General features: G+C 49.1%; 2 protein-coding genes across 3 annotated transcripts in view; one reads left to right on the forward strand and one right to left on the reverse strand.

Moving 5' to 3' along the window:
• Window positions 1-7,349, forward strand: part of UNC5A (unc-5 netrin receptor A) — a 104,671-nt gene extending 97,322 nt beyond the window's left edge. Inside the window, exons 11-16 of one of the 2 annotated variants that reach the window (XM_043981646.1) lie at window positions 60-228; window positions 398-631; window positions 900-1,049; window positions 4,974-5,141; window positions 5,471-5,649; window positions 5,933-7,349. In XM_043981646.1, the coding sequence (XP_043837581.1) occupies window positions 60-228; window positions 398-631; window positions 900-1,049; window positions 4,974-5,141; window positions 5,471-5,649; window positions 5,933-6,098 (1,066 nt within the window). In that variant the 3' untranslated portion in view covers window positions 6,099-7,349. The remainder of the gene's footprint in view (window positions 1-59; window positions 229-397; window positions 632-899; window positions 1,050-4,973; window positions 5,142-5,470; window positions 5,650-5,932) is intronic. The other variant, XM_043981647.1, reaches the window with a different exon arrangement.
• A 69-nt stretch (window positions 7,350-7,418) lies between these two features.
• HK3 (hexokinase 3) overlaps window positions 7,419-16,041 on the reverse strand; it is a 48,840-nt gene continuing 40,217 nt past the window's right edge. The window contains exons 16-19 of the mRNA XM_043981648.1: window positions 8,516-8,699; window positions 8,207-8,362; window positions 7,830-8,063; window positions 7,419-7,743 (exon numbers count right to left, since the gene is read on the reverse strand). Coding sequence (XP_043837583.1) covers window positions 7,599-7,743; window positions 7,830-8,063; window positions 8,207-8,362; window positions 8,516-8,699 — 719 coding nt within the window. The 3' untranslated portion in view covers window positions 7,419-7,598. The remainder of the gene's footprint in view (window positions 7,744-7,829; window positions 8,064-8,206; window positions 8,363-8,515; window positions 8,700-16,041) is intronic.

The following is a 16,041-nucleotide window of genomic DNA, read 5'->3' on the forward strand; positions in this document are numbered from 1 at the left end:
TCGCCTTCTCCCATTGATGCCTTTCTTCCCCTCCCCTGTCCCACATTTTCCTACTTGAGGCTGCCCCTAGCTGGCTGCCAGACCCTGCTGAGCCCCATCATTAGCTGCGGGCCTCCTGGAGTCCTCCTCACCCGGCCGGTCATCCTTTCCATGGACCACTGTGGGGAGCCCAGCCCCGAGAACTGGAGTCTGAGGCTCAAGAAGCAGTCTTGTGAGGGCACCTGGGAGGTGAGTGGCTCTGAGGTATCGGGCCCCTGTGGAGGAGGAGCAGGAGCAGAGGCCGTCCAAGGGTGGGAGGGGACCCTGGGTCCTAGTAAACCTGATATAAGAGCCCCACAGAGACCCTGTAGCAGCTTCATCCCCCAGGGCAGCATCCCTCACCTCTCCCTCCTCCCAGGACGTGCTGCACCTGGGTGAGGAGTCCCCTGCCCACCTGTACTACTGCCAGCTGGAGGCCCGAGCCTGCCACGTCTTCACAGAGCAGTTGGGCCGCTTTGCTCTAGTTGGAGAGGCCCTCAGCTCGGCTGCTGCCAAGCGCCTCAAGCTTCTGCTCTTCGCCCCGACGGCCTGCACTTCCTTGGAATACACCATCCGCGTCTACTGTCTCCATGACACCCATGACGCGCTGAAGGTGCCAGGCCCAGCCCCGTCAATGCCTCCCGAGCTCTCCTTGCCCAAGGGGGTCCCCAAATCTCCCATCCCTAGGGATAATCAGACATCTCTCCTGTTTCTGGCAACCTGAGCCCTGGGGGGAATCCTTGTGCAGGTGGGAGTTGGGGGTATGGAGGGAGAAGATTCATGACTGGGGGAAGGAGAGTCTGAGACCTCTGAGGACCTTCTAGCTCTTGGGGGCTTGGGCCCTGGGAATTGACATTTGGCCTGGCTTGTCTGTGGGGCAGGAGGTGATCCAGCTGGAGAAGCAAATGGGGGGACAGCTGATCGAGGAGCCCCGGGTCCTCCACTTCAAGGACAGTTACCACAACCTGCGCCTCTCTATCCATGACGTGCCCAGCTCCCTGTGGAAGAGCAAGCTGCTTGTCAGCTACCAGGTAAGGGGTGGGGATGCGACCCCGCTGGGGACCCCTGGGGCCCACCTCCTTGGGGCGTCTGTTAGTCTGCTCCTCCGGGGAGCATCCCACGCCCAATCACAACACTGCCCCCTAAGGAAATCTCTTGGGCCATCTGCAGGAAGTGGGCTCTTTATCTGGTCCCCCATCCTCTAATTCAGGTTCCAAAAAATCCTGCCCCAAGACTACCCAGCTAGTATTTCCTTCAGGACAGAACATCTGTTCTAGATCCTGGGCTCTTCCCCTCACTGGGCTCCTGGACTGTGTAGCCAAGCAGGAGAAGGTAGAGGGGCTGATTTAGACTTGATCTAAGGCAAAGCTTCCTAACAAATGGAGCAGTTCTAAAGGGGAACGGGCTGCCTTGAGAGATGAGCCCCCACTCACAGGAGGGCTTTAAACAGAAGTTAGATGGACCCTGACACATGCCACAGGTGGGATCTTTGTAGGGCTGGGAAGGGCAGAGAGATTGGACTAGGTGGGCTCTGTCACCCCATCCAGCTTTCTGACTGAGATCCTACTAGGGATTTTCTTCCAATTTTCATGATTTCTGTACTGGAGTCCTCTGTGTCTCCCCCTGAAAAGCCTTACTTCTCCCTTCTTCACGTTAAACACCCTTAGTCCTTCCACGGATCCTCATTTGACTTGGTCTTCAGTACTCTCCCTCTTATCCTAATTACCCTATTCTGTGTAGGCCCTAACTTGTCAATGTCAGGTGTGATGTGGGACTAAACATTGTATTCTAGATGTGACCTGACCAGGGCCTGGGGGGCAGTGGAACTATTCATTAATTGTTCTAGTTACTGGTTTTTCAATGACTACCCTTTGGGCCTGGCCCTTTACTAGTTTGGAACTTATTTAATTGTACTATTATCTAGCCTACATCTCTCCATTTCATCCACCAAGACAGCAATGATAGACTGTCAAATGCTACGCCAAAATCCAGGCATTGTCTCCTTGCAGCGTTACCCTGGCCCATCAGTCCAGTTGTTCTGTCTTAATGGACCTGTTCTAATGAAACCATGCTGAGTTTTAGTGACTATTTGTTGTTCGGTCATGTCCAACTCTTCGTGACCCTATTTGGAATTTTCTTGGCAGAGATATTGGAATGGTTTGCCATTTCCTTCTCCAGCTCTTTAACTGAGACCAGTAGCATTAAGTGATTTGCCCAGGGTCACACAATTAGTATCTGAGGCCAGATTTGAAATCAGGAAGATGAGTCTTCCTGACTCCAGGTCTGGTGCTGCTGTGCACCATGGCGCCACCCAGCTGCTCCCATTATTTGTTGCAGTCTATTCTTTTCTTGGTTCTGCTTACTTTACTTTTGATCAGTTTATATGAAGCTTCTCATGCTTTTCAGAATTCTTCACATTCTTCATTTCTTATGGCCCAGTGATGGTCCATAACATTTATATAACCACATGCTCTTTAACCACTCCCTAATCAATGGGCATCTGCTTTGTTTCTGGTTCTTTGATAACTACACAAAGTGCCCACTATCTCCTTTTCTAAAAACTCAGACCATATTTTTTTTAATTTGTTTTTGTTTTTGTTTTTTTTAGTGAGGCAATTGGGGTTAAGTGACTTGCCTAGGGTCACACAGCTAGTAAGTGTTAAGTGTCTGAGGTCGGATTTGAACTCAGGTCCTCCTGACTCCAGGGCCGGTGCTCTATCCACTGCGCCATCTAGCTGCCCCCCATATTTTTTAATATAGCCTGCTCAAGATGTTTTCCAGGAATAGATGTCCATTTTACCAACTCATAATTAAACTCTACCCCCTTCCTTCCTCCCTCCCTCCCTCCCTTCCTTCCCTCCTTCCTTCGTTCGTTCTTCTATTGTTTTTTTTTAATCATAACAGTTGTGCTTCTCCAGACCTTTAGCATCCTTTCGAATCTCCCAGTCTTTCAGAGATCACTAACAACCCCAGCAATCACATCCCCTTCTTTGGATGATCAAGGCACTGGTTAGTTGAACTACAGCTTTTTTTGTTACTCTTTCTGTTGCCTGGATTATCTTCAGTTTTTTTTTTGGGGGGGGGGGTTGTTTTTTTTTTTTTAGTGAGGCAATTGGGGTTAAGTGACTTGCCCACGGTCACACAGCTAGTAAGTGTCAAGTGTCTGAGGCCGCATTTGAACTCAGGTACTCCTGAATCCAGGGCCGGTGCTTTAACCACTGTGCCATCTAGCTGCCCCTTATCTTCAGTTTTAATTCGCCTTCAACAAGTTTTATGAAATCCTTCTAAAGATCACATTCCTTAGGAGATACTATAGAACTAACATAAGAACTCAGCAGTTCTGCCTTGTACAGTCCATCACCAGTATTCTATTCAGCACAAGCACTGGTTCTGCTCCTTCCTTGGTCTTCCTCTTGCTCCCAACATGCATGCTCCAGGGGATCCGTGATCTCACTGATCTCTAGTGATTCAGATAGCAATCCATCTTTGCCTCTCCATCCACTGTAGCTCTTGTCCGTGTCCTACCACAAATCCAACACAGGTGGTTCATCCATTGGGTTGGGAGCCTCCATCCCTTCCTATTAGAATGTAAGTTCCTTGAAGGCAAGGACTGTCTCACTTTTGTATTTGTATCCCTAGTACAATACTTGGTACATAGTGAGCACTTAATAAATGCTTCTTCATTCATTTGTTTATTTCTCTTGTGCTGCTGACATTAAGTGGTAGAGCACATAAGCTGCCCATTCATTATCCTTTACCTGACCATTTTTTTCCCGTCAAGCTTCTCCAGTGACATCCCTTACTTACCCTACATTTCCTTTATAATCTCTCATTTGTAATGTGTTGCAGCACACCAGCACCCAGCATATTCCTTTCCATTGCCCATTGAGTAATCCTCAACTCTACGTCCGCAGAAGCTACAGTATTCCATAGCTCGCCATCATCTGTCATGGGAAGAATTGGCCACCAACATATATTTGAGAACAGCCGCACCCCTTTTCTCCTTAGTATTGATCCCCAGCTTCAGCTCCTTCTGAACTTCAGTGTTCCTTGCACTCACTGGTTATGTTCCTCTTGCTTCAATCTTTAAAAAATGCCTTTTACCAGGGGCAGCTAGATGGCGCAGTGGTTAAGCACCGGCCCTGGATTCAGGAGGACCTGAGTTCAAATCCAGCCTCAGACACTTGACACTTACTAGCTGTGTGACCCTGGGCAAGTCACTTTACCTCCGTTGCCTAAAAAAAAAAAAAAAAAAAAATGCCTTTTACCAATCTCAGCTAGTCGATGAGCTCCGTTCACGGCTACATCTGTCTCTGTGACTCAGGGTGATCGTTAATGATGAGATGTAAGCCTGGCAAGAGGTCTCCAGTAGAGTGCCCCAGGGATCTATTGTTGGTCCTGTGCCATTTAACACTTTTATTCATTACTTGGATAAAGGCGTAGATCCCCTGCTTATCAAATCTACGGGCGACACAAAGCAGTCTGGGAAAGCCAGCATTAGAGCTGACACAGCTGGTTTTCAGAGAGATCCTGATAGGCTAGAACACAGGTTTGAAACTAAATTGGTGAAATTTAATAGGGGTAAATGTCAAGGCTTACAGGTAGCTGTAAAAACCAAAACCACCAACTCAACTTCCAAATTCAAAGCTGGAGTGATCTTGCCCCTCTATTTCTGCATTTTCCTCCTCTGTGAAATAAAGGACGTTGGTACGTTCACTACCCACCTCACAGGGTTGTTAGAAAAGCACTTTGTCGACTTTAAAGTGTCCAGAGATGGGCCCTCAGGCCCTGTGCCCTGTCCAGGCTGAGAGATCCCTCTGAAAAGCACCAGCTCCAGACTTGCCACCCCTTGAGTGTGGATGAAGGCCTCATCCTGGCCCAGTGAGAGTCCCTTCTGTCCTCCAGCCCGGCGTCTCCCCAGTCCTGACCGCTCTCTCACCCCTCCCTCCCCCCAGGAGATCCCGTTCTACCACATCTGGAACGGCGGTGCCCAGCAGTTCCTTCACTGCACCTTTGCCCTGGAGCGCTTCAGCCCCAGCACCACCGACCTGGCCTGTAAGATCTGGGTCTGGCAAGTGGAGGGAGACGGGCAGAGCTTCAATGTCAACTTCAACATCAACAAGGTGGGAGCAGGAAGGCGGGCGAGGACCACTCATTGTCAACCCCCCACCTCTCCCTCCCCCTTACCTAGTACCAGGCTGAGCGCTGGAGGGACACCCTCCTGGTCCAGCCCTCTCATTTGTCAGGGGTCCAGGATAATCCTCTAAGGCCCACCCGGATGGCTCCTCCCTCCAGGAAGCCCGCTTTGACCACCCTTTCCCACAGTGACCTCTGCCGCCTCTGAGCTCCTACAGCCTCTCAGGCTGTCAGATGGTCCCTCATCTAGCTGGTGAATGTCTGGTGTGGCACATGTGCCAGGCCCTGCAGCTAACTGGCTCCCTCCCTGTCACAGGACACAAGGTTTGCTGAGCTGTTGGCTCCAGACAATGAAGGGGGGGTCCCAGCCCTGGTGGGCCCCAGTGCCTTTAAGATACCCTTCCTCATCCGTCAGAAGATCATCAGCAGCCTCGACCCGCCCTGCGGCCGGGGAGCTGACTGGCGGACTCTGGCCCAGAAGCTGCACCTGGACAGGTAGGCGGAGCTGGGCGGTCCAGGAGCCGGGAGTGTGAGTGGACAGCGTTATGTACCTTCTTAGACCGGGGTCCATAAGATCTGCCTGGGTCCCTTTCCCATTTCTTCCCCCCCCCCTTTAGGCGGTAAAGGGCTTCCCTTCTCTGGGGAGCTGGGAGATGGCAGATCATGGGGATTCAATGGGGCAGGACCCCCTGCCCTGCAGAATGGGGCTGGGCCTCTCCTGACCTAAGCCTGGGGAGGACAGGACCTACTGATGGGTGACCCCCTCCTCCCTCTGCAGCCACCTCGGCTTCTTCGCCTCCAAGGCCAGCCCCACCGCCATGATCCTCAACCTGTGGGAGGCCCGGCACTTCCCCCACGGCAACCTCAGCCAGCTGGCCGCCGCTGTGGCCGACTTGGGCAAACAGGACACTGCCCTCTTCATGGTGTCTGAGGCTGAGTGCTGAGCCCGAGGCCAGGACTGGCTCCCTGCACGTGCACCAGCATCAGTGGATACGACTTGGGCATAGGCCAGAGGCAAGGTGGGGCCCGGGGGCAGCACCCCTGGAAAGATGCCCACCTCTGGTGTCTCTCCTTTCTTGCTTTGTGCCCAGGGAGCCCCTTCTCACAGCCATGCCTGGGCCAAGTTCACTCCCCCCAGCCCTTGTCCAAGGGCTCCTTCCCCTGGCATCCTGCTGCCCCGGGTTGGGCCTTGGGCGTGTTGGGGATGGGGACTTGTCTGACACAGCATTGCCCGGAGCTGGGGGGCTGCGTCCAGCAGGAAGGAAGGGAGGGAAGAGATCTTGCCCACAGGGCCAGGAGAGGGATCTCGGCAGGTCCGGAGGCAGATGGCACGTGTGTCTGCGTGTGTGTGTGTCATGCTACCTCTCCCTCCACCCCTCCCTTGGGGTTACACATACACATGGACACAAACACGGGGGTCAGGGAATGGGGTCACCTCGCCCACCCAGAGCTGGGCCTTATGCAAACATTTCTGTGCCTGTGGGGGTGGGAGAGCAGATCTGAGGGGGGCCCTCTTCCCCCGACCAGGGAGAGGGGGCCCCGGCCGGTGTTGTGGAAGCTCAGGGCACTGAGCCACGCACGGCGGCTAATGGCTGACTTATGTCTGTGCTCTCCCACACGTTCATCACTCCCCCCACGTGTCACACATTATAGACACACGTCTCACGTACTCACCCCACTCACAGTATACATGTACCTCACCCATGTCTCACATACATGTGTCACATGTCACACACGTGCCACACACGTGCCTCTCACACACAGGCAGCTGTGCTGCTACTCCCATCCCCACAGGGACACAGACTTGCTCCTCTCCTCCCCTCCCCACCCTCCCTAGCTGATCCCTCCCTCCTGTCCCCCCCCTGAGCTCCAGGGAGGGCCAGGTCCAGCTTGGCTAAGGGCTGCTTTAGGCCCCTTCCCTCCATCCCCCTCCTCAGGCCCTGCGGGGCGGGTGTATATGCAAAGGGAGTCGTGCGTTGTACATTGGCGAGTGTCTGTGCTGTAGTGTGTCCGTCCCTGGTCCCTGGAGCCGGGGCAGGCCCAGCCCTCCCCTGTCCCCGGGTCCCACACACAGGGCGTGTTGTGTAAAGACCGTTTCTTTTTCTAATTCTGTATTCAAAGTGCATTCAAGTACTTACACTTGGCCTTATGTACATACAGCCTTGCCCGGCCGGGCACGTAGGGATTTTAGCGGACGTGAATAATGTAAATAAATGATATATATATTGCTAAATGGTCTCTCTTCTATGGGCGCAGGAGGCCAGCAGGCATGGCCCAGGGACTGTGGGGAAGGATGGGGAGCAACAAGGAAGCTGCCGTGAGCTCCATCCATCATAGGCCACCCGCGGGTGGCCCTTGGGACAGAGGGAGAGCAGGAGTACTGGGGCCCGAGTAGAAGGTTTTGGCCCCAGTCCCACCCCACACAGCCTCAGAGGGCAGCTCTGTCAAGCCTGAGGGGATTCGGCCAGACGGCAGGCGACTGCGGTGACCAGGGCAGCACCTTTACCGGACCCATCCTCTGACTGCAGGAATCTGACGGAGCATCGTGGGGCCAGGTGTCGCACCGTGTCTTTCACCTGATCTGAGAAGCTGGGGGGATAAGGGGTGGGAAGGTGGTCTTGAGTAGAGGCCAGGCATCTCCCCCCTTCTCCCCCTTCCCTTGGACCTTCACTTACTGGGGGTGTAGCTTGTAGAGGGTGCCGTCCACACCCACGGCCACACTCAGCTCCTCCAGTCCACGGTTCTCTCTGATCTTCTCCACCACGGCGGCCACTCCCGCCCCACAGAGCTTAGCTGCCCGCTGGGACACTGCCTGGCACACTTCCCGGACCATCAGGGCATCATCGTAGCTCACTGGAAGGCCCAGCTCTTCTAGGATAGCCCGGACCTGCCGCCTCTCTAGGTCATTGCTAGGAGAAAGATCCTTGTTTCAGCAGGATGTCCTCCCTCCCTCCCCCAGCGCCCCCAGACCACCCCAGGGAAAAGACATCATCTGCAGAGCCATCAGTGTGCCCCCCAGAAGTACGGGGCTCGGAGGAGGCAGTTCAGATACCTTTCGATCTCAGACAGGAACTTGGTCTTGAAAATATCCTTAGTCTGAAGACACTGGAACACCTGGCCACGGAACAGGACCCCAAGGCGGGTCAGGTGCAAGAGGATCTGGCGGACAATCTCCCCCAGATACATGCCGCTTATCAACTTTTCAAACCTGGCCCACGATGGCATGGAATTGGAGGGTCAGTAAAGAGAGGTTAGCCACAAAGCCTTGGCCCTCCCCTTTCCTCATCAACCCCCAACCCGGCCTCCCGGCCTCCCCCAAGCGTGGCCTCCTGGCACCTCCCCACCTCCCTGGGCCCTGCACCTCTGCTTGCAGGGGTTGATGGAGGATTTGTCCACACTGATGTCAAAGGGTGTGCAGAGTTCTTTGAGCAAGCCTTCATCCCCAAAGGCACCCCACTCCATGTTGATGCACATGCGGCCTCTGTCCCCAGGTACAGCAGACACATTGCACAGCTCCTCCATGTAACAAGCATTGGTCCCAGTCCCTAGGAGAGGTGGGGGTGGGCCACCATACATCCACAGCCAAGATCCTCATCCCTCTAGACCCCCCTGTCTCCTTTTCCCAAGCTGGAAAGCAGTCACCAATTGTTTTGTCCGTTTTAAAAATTCACTTAAAAAACCATTTCTGGATCACTACCGTGCACAAGGCCCCGGGCCAGGCTCTGAGGGCATCACATGAAATTCAGAGAGCACAACATCTGGAGTCAGAGGTCTTAGGTTTGAATCCAGACTCTGCAATTTACTAGCTATGTATGGGCCCTTCTAGTATGACCTTTACAGGTGGCTTAGCTTCCTCACCTGTAAAATAAGAGGGTTGCACTGGATGATCTCAAAGGTCTCTCCCCACTCCAATCCAGCTTCAACCCAGCTGCCAACAGGATCCTTCTAAAGCAGGGATCTGACCACATCACCCCCTCACCCCGTAGTGAGCTCCCAGGGGCTCCCTCTCACCTCCCTCCAGGATCAAATAGTAAACTCTGTTTGGCACTTAAAGCTTTTCACAACCTGGACCCCTCCTGCCTTTCTAGCCTTAGACCTCCTTCTCCAGGCATTCAGTAACCCCCCTAAAGTGGCCTGTTTGCAAGTGCTTCACCACAACAATCCTTCCTTGTCTACACCTTTGCATCCTCTGTCTCCATATCTGGACATGCACACGCATACGCACACACATGCATACACACACCCCACTGCCTCACACACATGCAGGCATGTGCACACATACACACACACAAAATCACTGTCTCTTAAGTTCCCTGGCTTCCATCAAAACCAAACTCAGAAGAGCTTTTCCCATCTTTCAGCTGTTCATATCTTTCCCACTCAAGTTAACCTCATCAGGTCCCTATGTATCTTCTCCACACCAAGTGATCTGCATGTTATCTCCTTTAGAATGTAAACCCTTGAGGACAGGTTCTGGTTTTGGCCTTAATTTGTATCCCCAGGGCTTAGCACAGTGCCTGCAACTTAGGAAACAGTAAGTGCTGCTTAACCGACAGTCCCTACCCTTAGGAAGGTCATGGTTTAGAGTGAAAAAATGGGGATAAGACATGAACACATGATGATGACACAGAGGGCCTGAGGAAGGGACACTGCTAAGCTATGGAAATGCAAAGCTGAGCATGGAAGATTTCATGGGAGAGGCCCCATCCCAGCTAAAATCCCACCTTCTCCAGGAAGCCTCCCCCAATCCTTGTTCTGTTGATTATTTCTGATGGATCCTATCCATAGTTTGTTTGCTTATAGCTGTTTCCCTGTTGTATCTCCCGTTAGATTTTGAGCTCAGAGGCAGCAATGGTCTTTAGCTTTTCTTTGTATTCACAGCACTTAGCACAGTGCCTGGCTCGTAGTAGGGATTGAATAAATGTCTATTGAAAGTACTGGGGAGGGGCAGCTAGGTGGCAGTGGATAAAGCACCAGCCCTGGATTCACGAGGACCTGAGTTCAAATCCGGCCTCAGACACTTGACACTAGCTGTGTGACCCTGGGCAAGTCACTTAGACCTCATTGCCCTGCCCCCCCCAAAAAAAGTACTGGGGATACAAAGAAAACAGTCCTTGTCTTCCTAGGAGCTCACATTTTAGTGAAGAAGGCAATATGCAAAGTACTATGTACATATAAGATATATAGAGGATAAATCAGAGAGAATCTCAGAGGAAAAGGGGAGGGGGACCAGGAAAGACCTCCTGCAGAAGGGAAGATGTGAGCTGAGTCTTGAGGGAAACCAAGAGGCAGAGATGAAGAGGGACAGCAGTCTAAGCATGGGAATAGCCAGGAGACCAGTGTCACAGGACCATAGAGTATGGGGAGGGGAGCAAAGGCTGGAAAGATAGGAGGGGGCCAGGTTGTGAAGGGTTTTAAAAGCAAAATAGAGGATTTTACGTTTGATCCTGGTGGTAACAAGAAGCTCCTGCGGGTGCTGAGCAGGCTGGGAGGGAACGTAGTCAGGCTTGCATCTTAGGAAGATCACTTTGGAATCTGAGGCAGGGTGGACTGGAATCGGGAGAGACTAGAGGCAGGGAGGCCCCAGCAGGCTATTGCAATAGTCCAAGTGGGAGGTGATGAGGGCCTGCTCCAGAGTGGGGCAGTGTCAGCAAAAGAGTCCTGTTTGACAGCTACTACAAAGGTGACATTGACAGGCCTTGGCAACAGGTTGGATATTGGGTGGGGGGGTGGGGAGGGGGTTACAGTGAGAGAGAGCAAGGAATTGATGATGAGTCCTAGGTTTTGAGCCACAAGGACTGGGAAGTGATGCCCAAGACCAAAATAAGTTGCAAAGGGGGTGGCGGGGGTGGGGGGGTGTGAGATAATGAGTCGAGTTTGGGATGTGTTGTTTGATATGTCTACAGGACGTCTAGTATAAGATATGGCTCTCCAATGGGACCTTAAAAGATGGGGAAGATTCCCATAAGTGAAAAACAGGAGTTGACTCAGAAAGGTACCAGTAAAGCCCAAGGACTAAGGATCTCACTTCCAGCTAGTATAGAGAGCACAGAGAATATCACATTGACCTACACAGAATACATAACATTTGCTTTTCTGCCAAGCCGAGTCATAGCTGGTACAAAGGGCAGGCTGGTCTCCCTCAGGTAAGAAAAGATAGAGGGCCCCCAAGAATTTCTCTCCACTCTCCAGGGTTTCTGGGAGAAATGTTCCGAAAAAGAAAAGGCAAAAGAAGGGCTCAAGACAAAAAACAAAACAAAGGAGGAGGATCGAAAGTCAGGGGTTAATCTTGACCTTGACCTGGGTCAGGAGGTTAGGGAGCAGGGGAAGGATGGAGATAGAAAAACATGACACACAAGGGAAAGGAAAAAAGAGCACTGAACACTTAGAGGGAAATAATCATCCAAGCTCCTTCCCATCTAGTCAGAAGCTTGAGCCTTGCAGAGGGAAGCAGCGACTTGCACTTCGAGGAATGATGACATGCATCTACAGATGTCATTAGGAGATAGATTGTCCAGTAAGCAGTGAGGGAAAGCGGGGTGAAAAGTGGTTGCTAATACTTTAGTCAGCGTTGAAGAACAGAATTTGGGTTTCTTAACAACAGCTTAAAATACCGGAATGATGGGCTCTTGGCTAGGGATGCAGTACAGTTAATAAAGGCTGGCAAAAACATGTATTTGTAAAGTCTTTCAAATTTAATTAAAAGAGCTTTAAACTGAAAAGGGAGGAAAGAGGGGGAGAAAGTGGCTACATATGTCTGTCAGGCTAGATACTGTAGAGAAGTGCCAGTGAAGGAAGAAGAAAAACAGCAGACACAGCAGAGAAATTCATAAAAGGGGCCAGAAATAAAATCCACGTCTATACCTATATGTAGAAAGGAAGGAAGAGAGGACAAGAAAGAGGAAAAGAGGGAGGGAAGAAGAATTTATTAAATATGAAGTGCCTGGGGGAAGCTAGGTGGCGCAGTAAATGAACCACCGACCCTAGATTCAGGAGGACCTGAGTTCAAACCCGGCCTCAGACATGACACTTATTAGCTGTGTGACCCTGGGCAAGTCACTTAACCCCAAATGCCTCACCAAAAAAAAAAATCAAATAAATAATAGCTAAATAAATAAATGAATAAATTTTAAATATATATATATATATATATATATATATATATACACACACACATATGATGTGCCTGGTATGTGCCAGTAAGCCCTATGCTAAGCTCATTATCTCATTTTGGTGCTTGCAACAACCCTGGAAGGCAAGTGCTAATATTATCCCGATTTTGCAGTTGAGGAAACTGAGGCAGACAGTGTCTTGCCCAGGGTCATACAGCTAGTGTCTGAGGCTGAAGTTGAAAAATCTTCCTGGCACCAGGCCCAGTGCTCTATCCACTGCACCATCTTGCTGTCTTCTAGAAAGGTAAAAAAAAAAGGCAAAGCGCAGGTAACAATGCAAGAAAAATTAGAGATCCCAACACCCCAAAGCATTTTTATCTCATAGGTGTCACTGAGACTTGAAGCAGAGTGAGATCCACATAGAACACGGGTCTGGAAGGATATACTTTATTAGGAACAAAATGAACAGAACAGCTAAAGGAAGGACAGAAGCATTTTATATTAAGATGATGCTCTGTGAGAAACTCAGAACATGATGAGAGGGACACAGGGGTGAAAGCATTCGAGTAAGGATAAAGGAAGAGAAGAAAAAGAACAAGAAACAGAAGCCATAGGGTCAGGGATTATACTGCAGATCTGCTGAACAGGAGGCTAGAACTGGACAGGGGCTCAAACACCATCTAATCCAGTCCCCTAAATCTGTAACAAGAAAGTAAGGCAAGGGAGGTGAGATGATGTGCCAGTAGTTACACAGGTAGTAAACGTCAGACACAGGATACAGACGTATTTTGGATCTCTTTTCTCTGTCTCTATTTCTTTTTCTTTGTCTTTATCTCTATCTCTGTCTCTCTGTCTCCCCCCCACCCCCGCCTCTCTCAATCTCTCTCTCAGTATTCCCCTCTCTCAATCTGTCTCCCTCTCTCTCAACCTCTCTGTCTTCCTCTCTCTCTCTCTCTCTCTCTCTCTCTCTCTCTCTCTCAATCTCTCTCTCTCTCTCTCTCTCAATCTCTCTCTGTCTCTTTCTCCCTCCTTCCTCCCCTTCCTCTCTCTTTCCCCACCCCCCACCAATGCTGTGCAGCTAATAGATTTTTTTGACTTGTCCTAATGATAATCCCATCCTTCCAAAGGAGGAGGAAGTGATAAAAAGAACTGCTCCTCTGGACCTGATGATCAACAAGGAAGAACTGGTTACTGAAGTAAAAATGGTAGGACTCTTGGGGCAAAGTGACCCATTGCAGAATTCATGTTAGAGGAGAGGAAGACGGGGCACAGTCCAGCATGCACTCTAGACTTGGGGAAAGCAGATTTAAAGGGTTCTAGAAAAAGAATTGGTAGCATCCCATGACCTAAAATCCTAGAAGAGAAATCTACCCCAGGAAAACTGAGAAGTTTTCTGTTCGAAAAGACAGAAACAAAGGTCTAATAGACCAAAATACTCATAGCAGCCCTCTTTGTGGTTAAAAGAACTGAAAACAAAGTGCACGCTCATTATTTGGGAACTGGCTGAAAAAACTATGGCATATGGATGTGATGGGATAACAGAAGTGGACAACCAGAGTCCTCTACTAAGCTATCCTCATGATATCAGGAGAAATCAAGGAAAGGAAGGGGAGGCTATCTCTGCTTCCTGAGCAGAGATAGCCCAGCTGCTCTGCACCTACTCTAGCAAAACCTAAAAGTCACATCAGACTGAATAATGATCAAGAAATCCAATGAGAAACTACAGTAAGTAATTTCTTCCATCCCTGAACTGCACAAAAAGTCAACCAGAGTCCACAGGGAAACAGGAATGGGTGTTTGCCATGAAAGCACCCTCTGCTTAGGCAAACAAGCCAGCCACCCAGTATAATCCGAGACCCCTGAAGCCTGCAAGGCAGCAGAAACAAAGGCTCCCTGGGAAAAGCCCCAGAATGGATGGAAACCCACGGTGGAGAGCTTGGAAGTTATTGGGAGCATTATCCAGTATCCTGGGCATATCAGTGCTCACAACAGGACTTCCAAAATCCAGAGGCTCCAAGGTCCCCAGCATTGTGACCTAAGGGGCCAGAGGACCTTAAGATCCAGCACTCTGAATCTCAAAGATCCAGGAGGGTCTAACCTTGGGAGGTAGAAGTCAGTGAAGAAATCCAAGTAAAGAGCAAGAAGGCTAACCACCCTACCTCAAAGTGCCACAGAAGGCAGAGACTGATCCTGGCACAAGGTCCAAATTCAGGAACTAAGGCTGGAGATATGAGTAAACACATAAAGGTACAGACCTCTATGAAGAATTATAATAGATGCAGAGATACCCAAAAATCCAATCTAGAAGGAGAGAGGAATCACATAAAAACTGCAAGCAAAGACTCAAAAGGGGGGAAAAACATTCCCCAAGAATTACATGAATCTAGAAGAAATAAAGCAAGAGATAAAAAAATAAAATAAAAGTTCTGGTGGAAAAAATTGGGAGGAGAATAAATACCTTAGAACAGAAAATGAAAACCTTTTACCGAGTAATGGAATCCCTGAAAATTATAATATTTCAAACAGAAATCAGTGACTCTATAAAACAGCAAGAAATGGAACAAAATAAAAAGATTGAAAAAATAGAAGAAAATGTTAGTTATCTGTGATAAAAAAAACAACTGATCTGGAAAACAAGTCAAGTAGAAATGATTTAAAAATCATCAGGGGTGAAAACATATTCCCTGAAAACCATGATTTTGAAAAGCCTGTATACTATATTTTAAGAAATCATAAATGAAAACTACCCAGATCTATTAAATCCTAAGGGCAAAGTGAAAATAGAAAGAATCTAAAATCTGCCAATCACCTCCCGAAAGACACCCTAAATATAAAAGTTCCAGAAATATCATAGCCCAAACCCAAAGCTTCCACATCAAAGAAAAATTATTATAATCATCCAGAAATAAAGAGTTCAAATACCAAGGACCACAGTAAAGATCACCATAGCAACTTCTATTTATAAGCAAGAGGAGACCTTAAGATACAATACTCCACTTTCTTTGTGGTGACAAAGAATTGGAAATTGAGGGAATGCCCATCAATTGGGGAATGGCTGAACAAGTTGTGGTATATGAATGTAATGGAATACTATTGCGCTGTAAGAAATGATGAACAGGCAAGATTTCAGAGAAACCTGGAAGGACTTACATGAACTGATGCTGAGTGAGATGAGCAGAACCAGGAGAACATTGTATACAGTTATCAACAACATTGTGTGATGATCAACTGTGAAAGACTTAACTCTTCTCAGCAATACAATACAGTAGTCCAAGATAATTCCAAAGAACTCATGATGGAAAATGCTCTCCAAATCCAGAAAAAAAGAACTGTGGAATCTAGATGCAAATTGAACCATACTGTTTCTACTTTTTGACTGTTTTTTTCTTTTTTGAGGTTTTTCCCTTGTGTTCTGATTCTTCTTTCACAGCATGACTAATGCAGAGATATGTTTAATCTGATTATACATATATAACTTATATCATATTGCTTTCTGTCTTGGGGAGGGAAGGGAGGGAGGGAGAAAGATTTGGAACTAAAAATCTTATGAAGACAGATGTTGAAAACTATCTTTACATGTAATTGGAAAATAATAAAATACTTTTATGATAAAAAAGATACAATATTCCAAAAGGCAAAAGATATAGGCTTACAACCAAGAATACCTTATCCTACAATGTTGAGTTTAATCTGAGGGAATGGGGAGGGGGGGTAGTGATAGGGATAGACCTAGAGAACCTTCAAGTATTCCTGATGAAAGGACCAAAGGTGATTA

The sequence above is a fragment of the Dromiciops gliroides genome, chromosome 2, assembly GCF_019393635.1.
Source record: "Dromiciops gliroides isolate mDroGli1 chromosome 2, mDroGli1.pri, whole genome shotgun sequence".
Classification (NCBI taxonomy): Eukaryota; Metazoa; Chordata; class Mammalia; order Microbiotheria; family Microbiotheriidae; genus Dromiciops; species Dromiciops gliroides.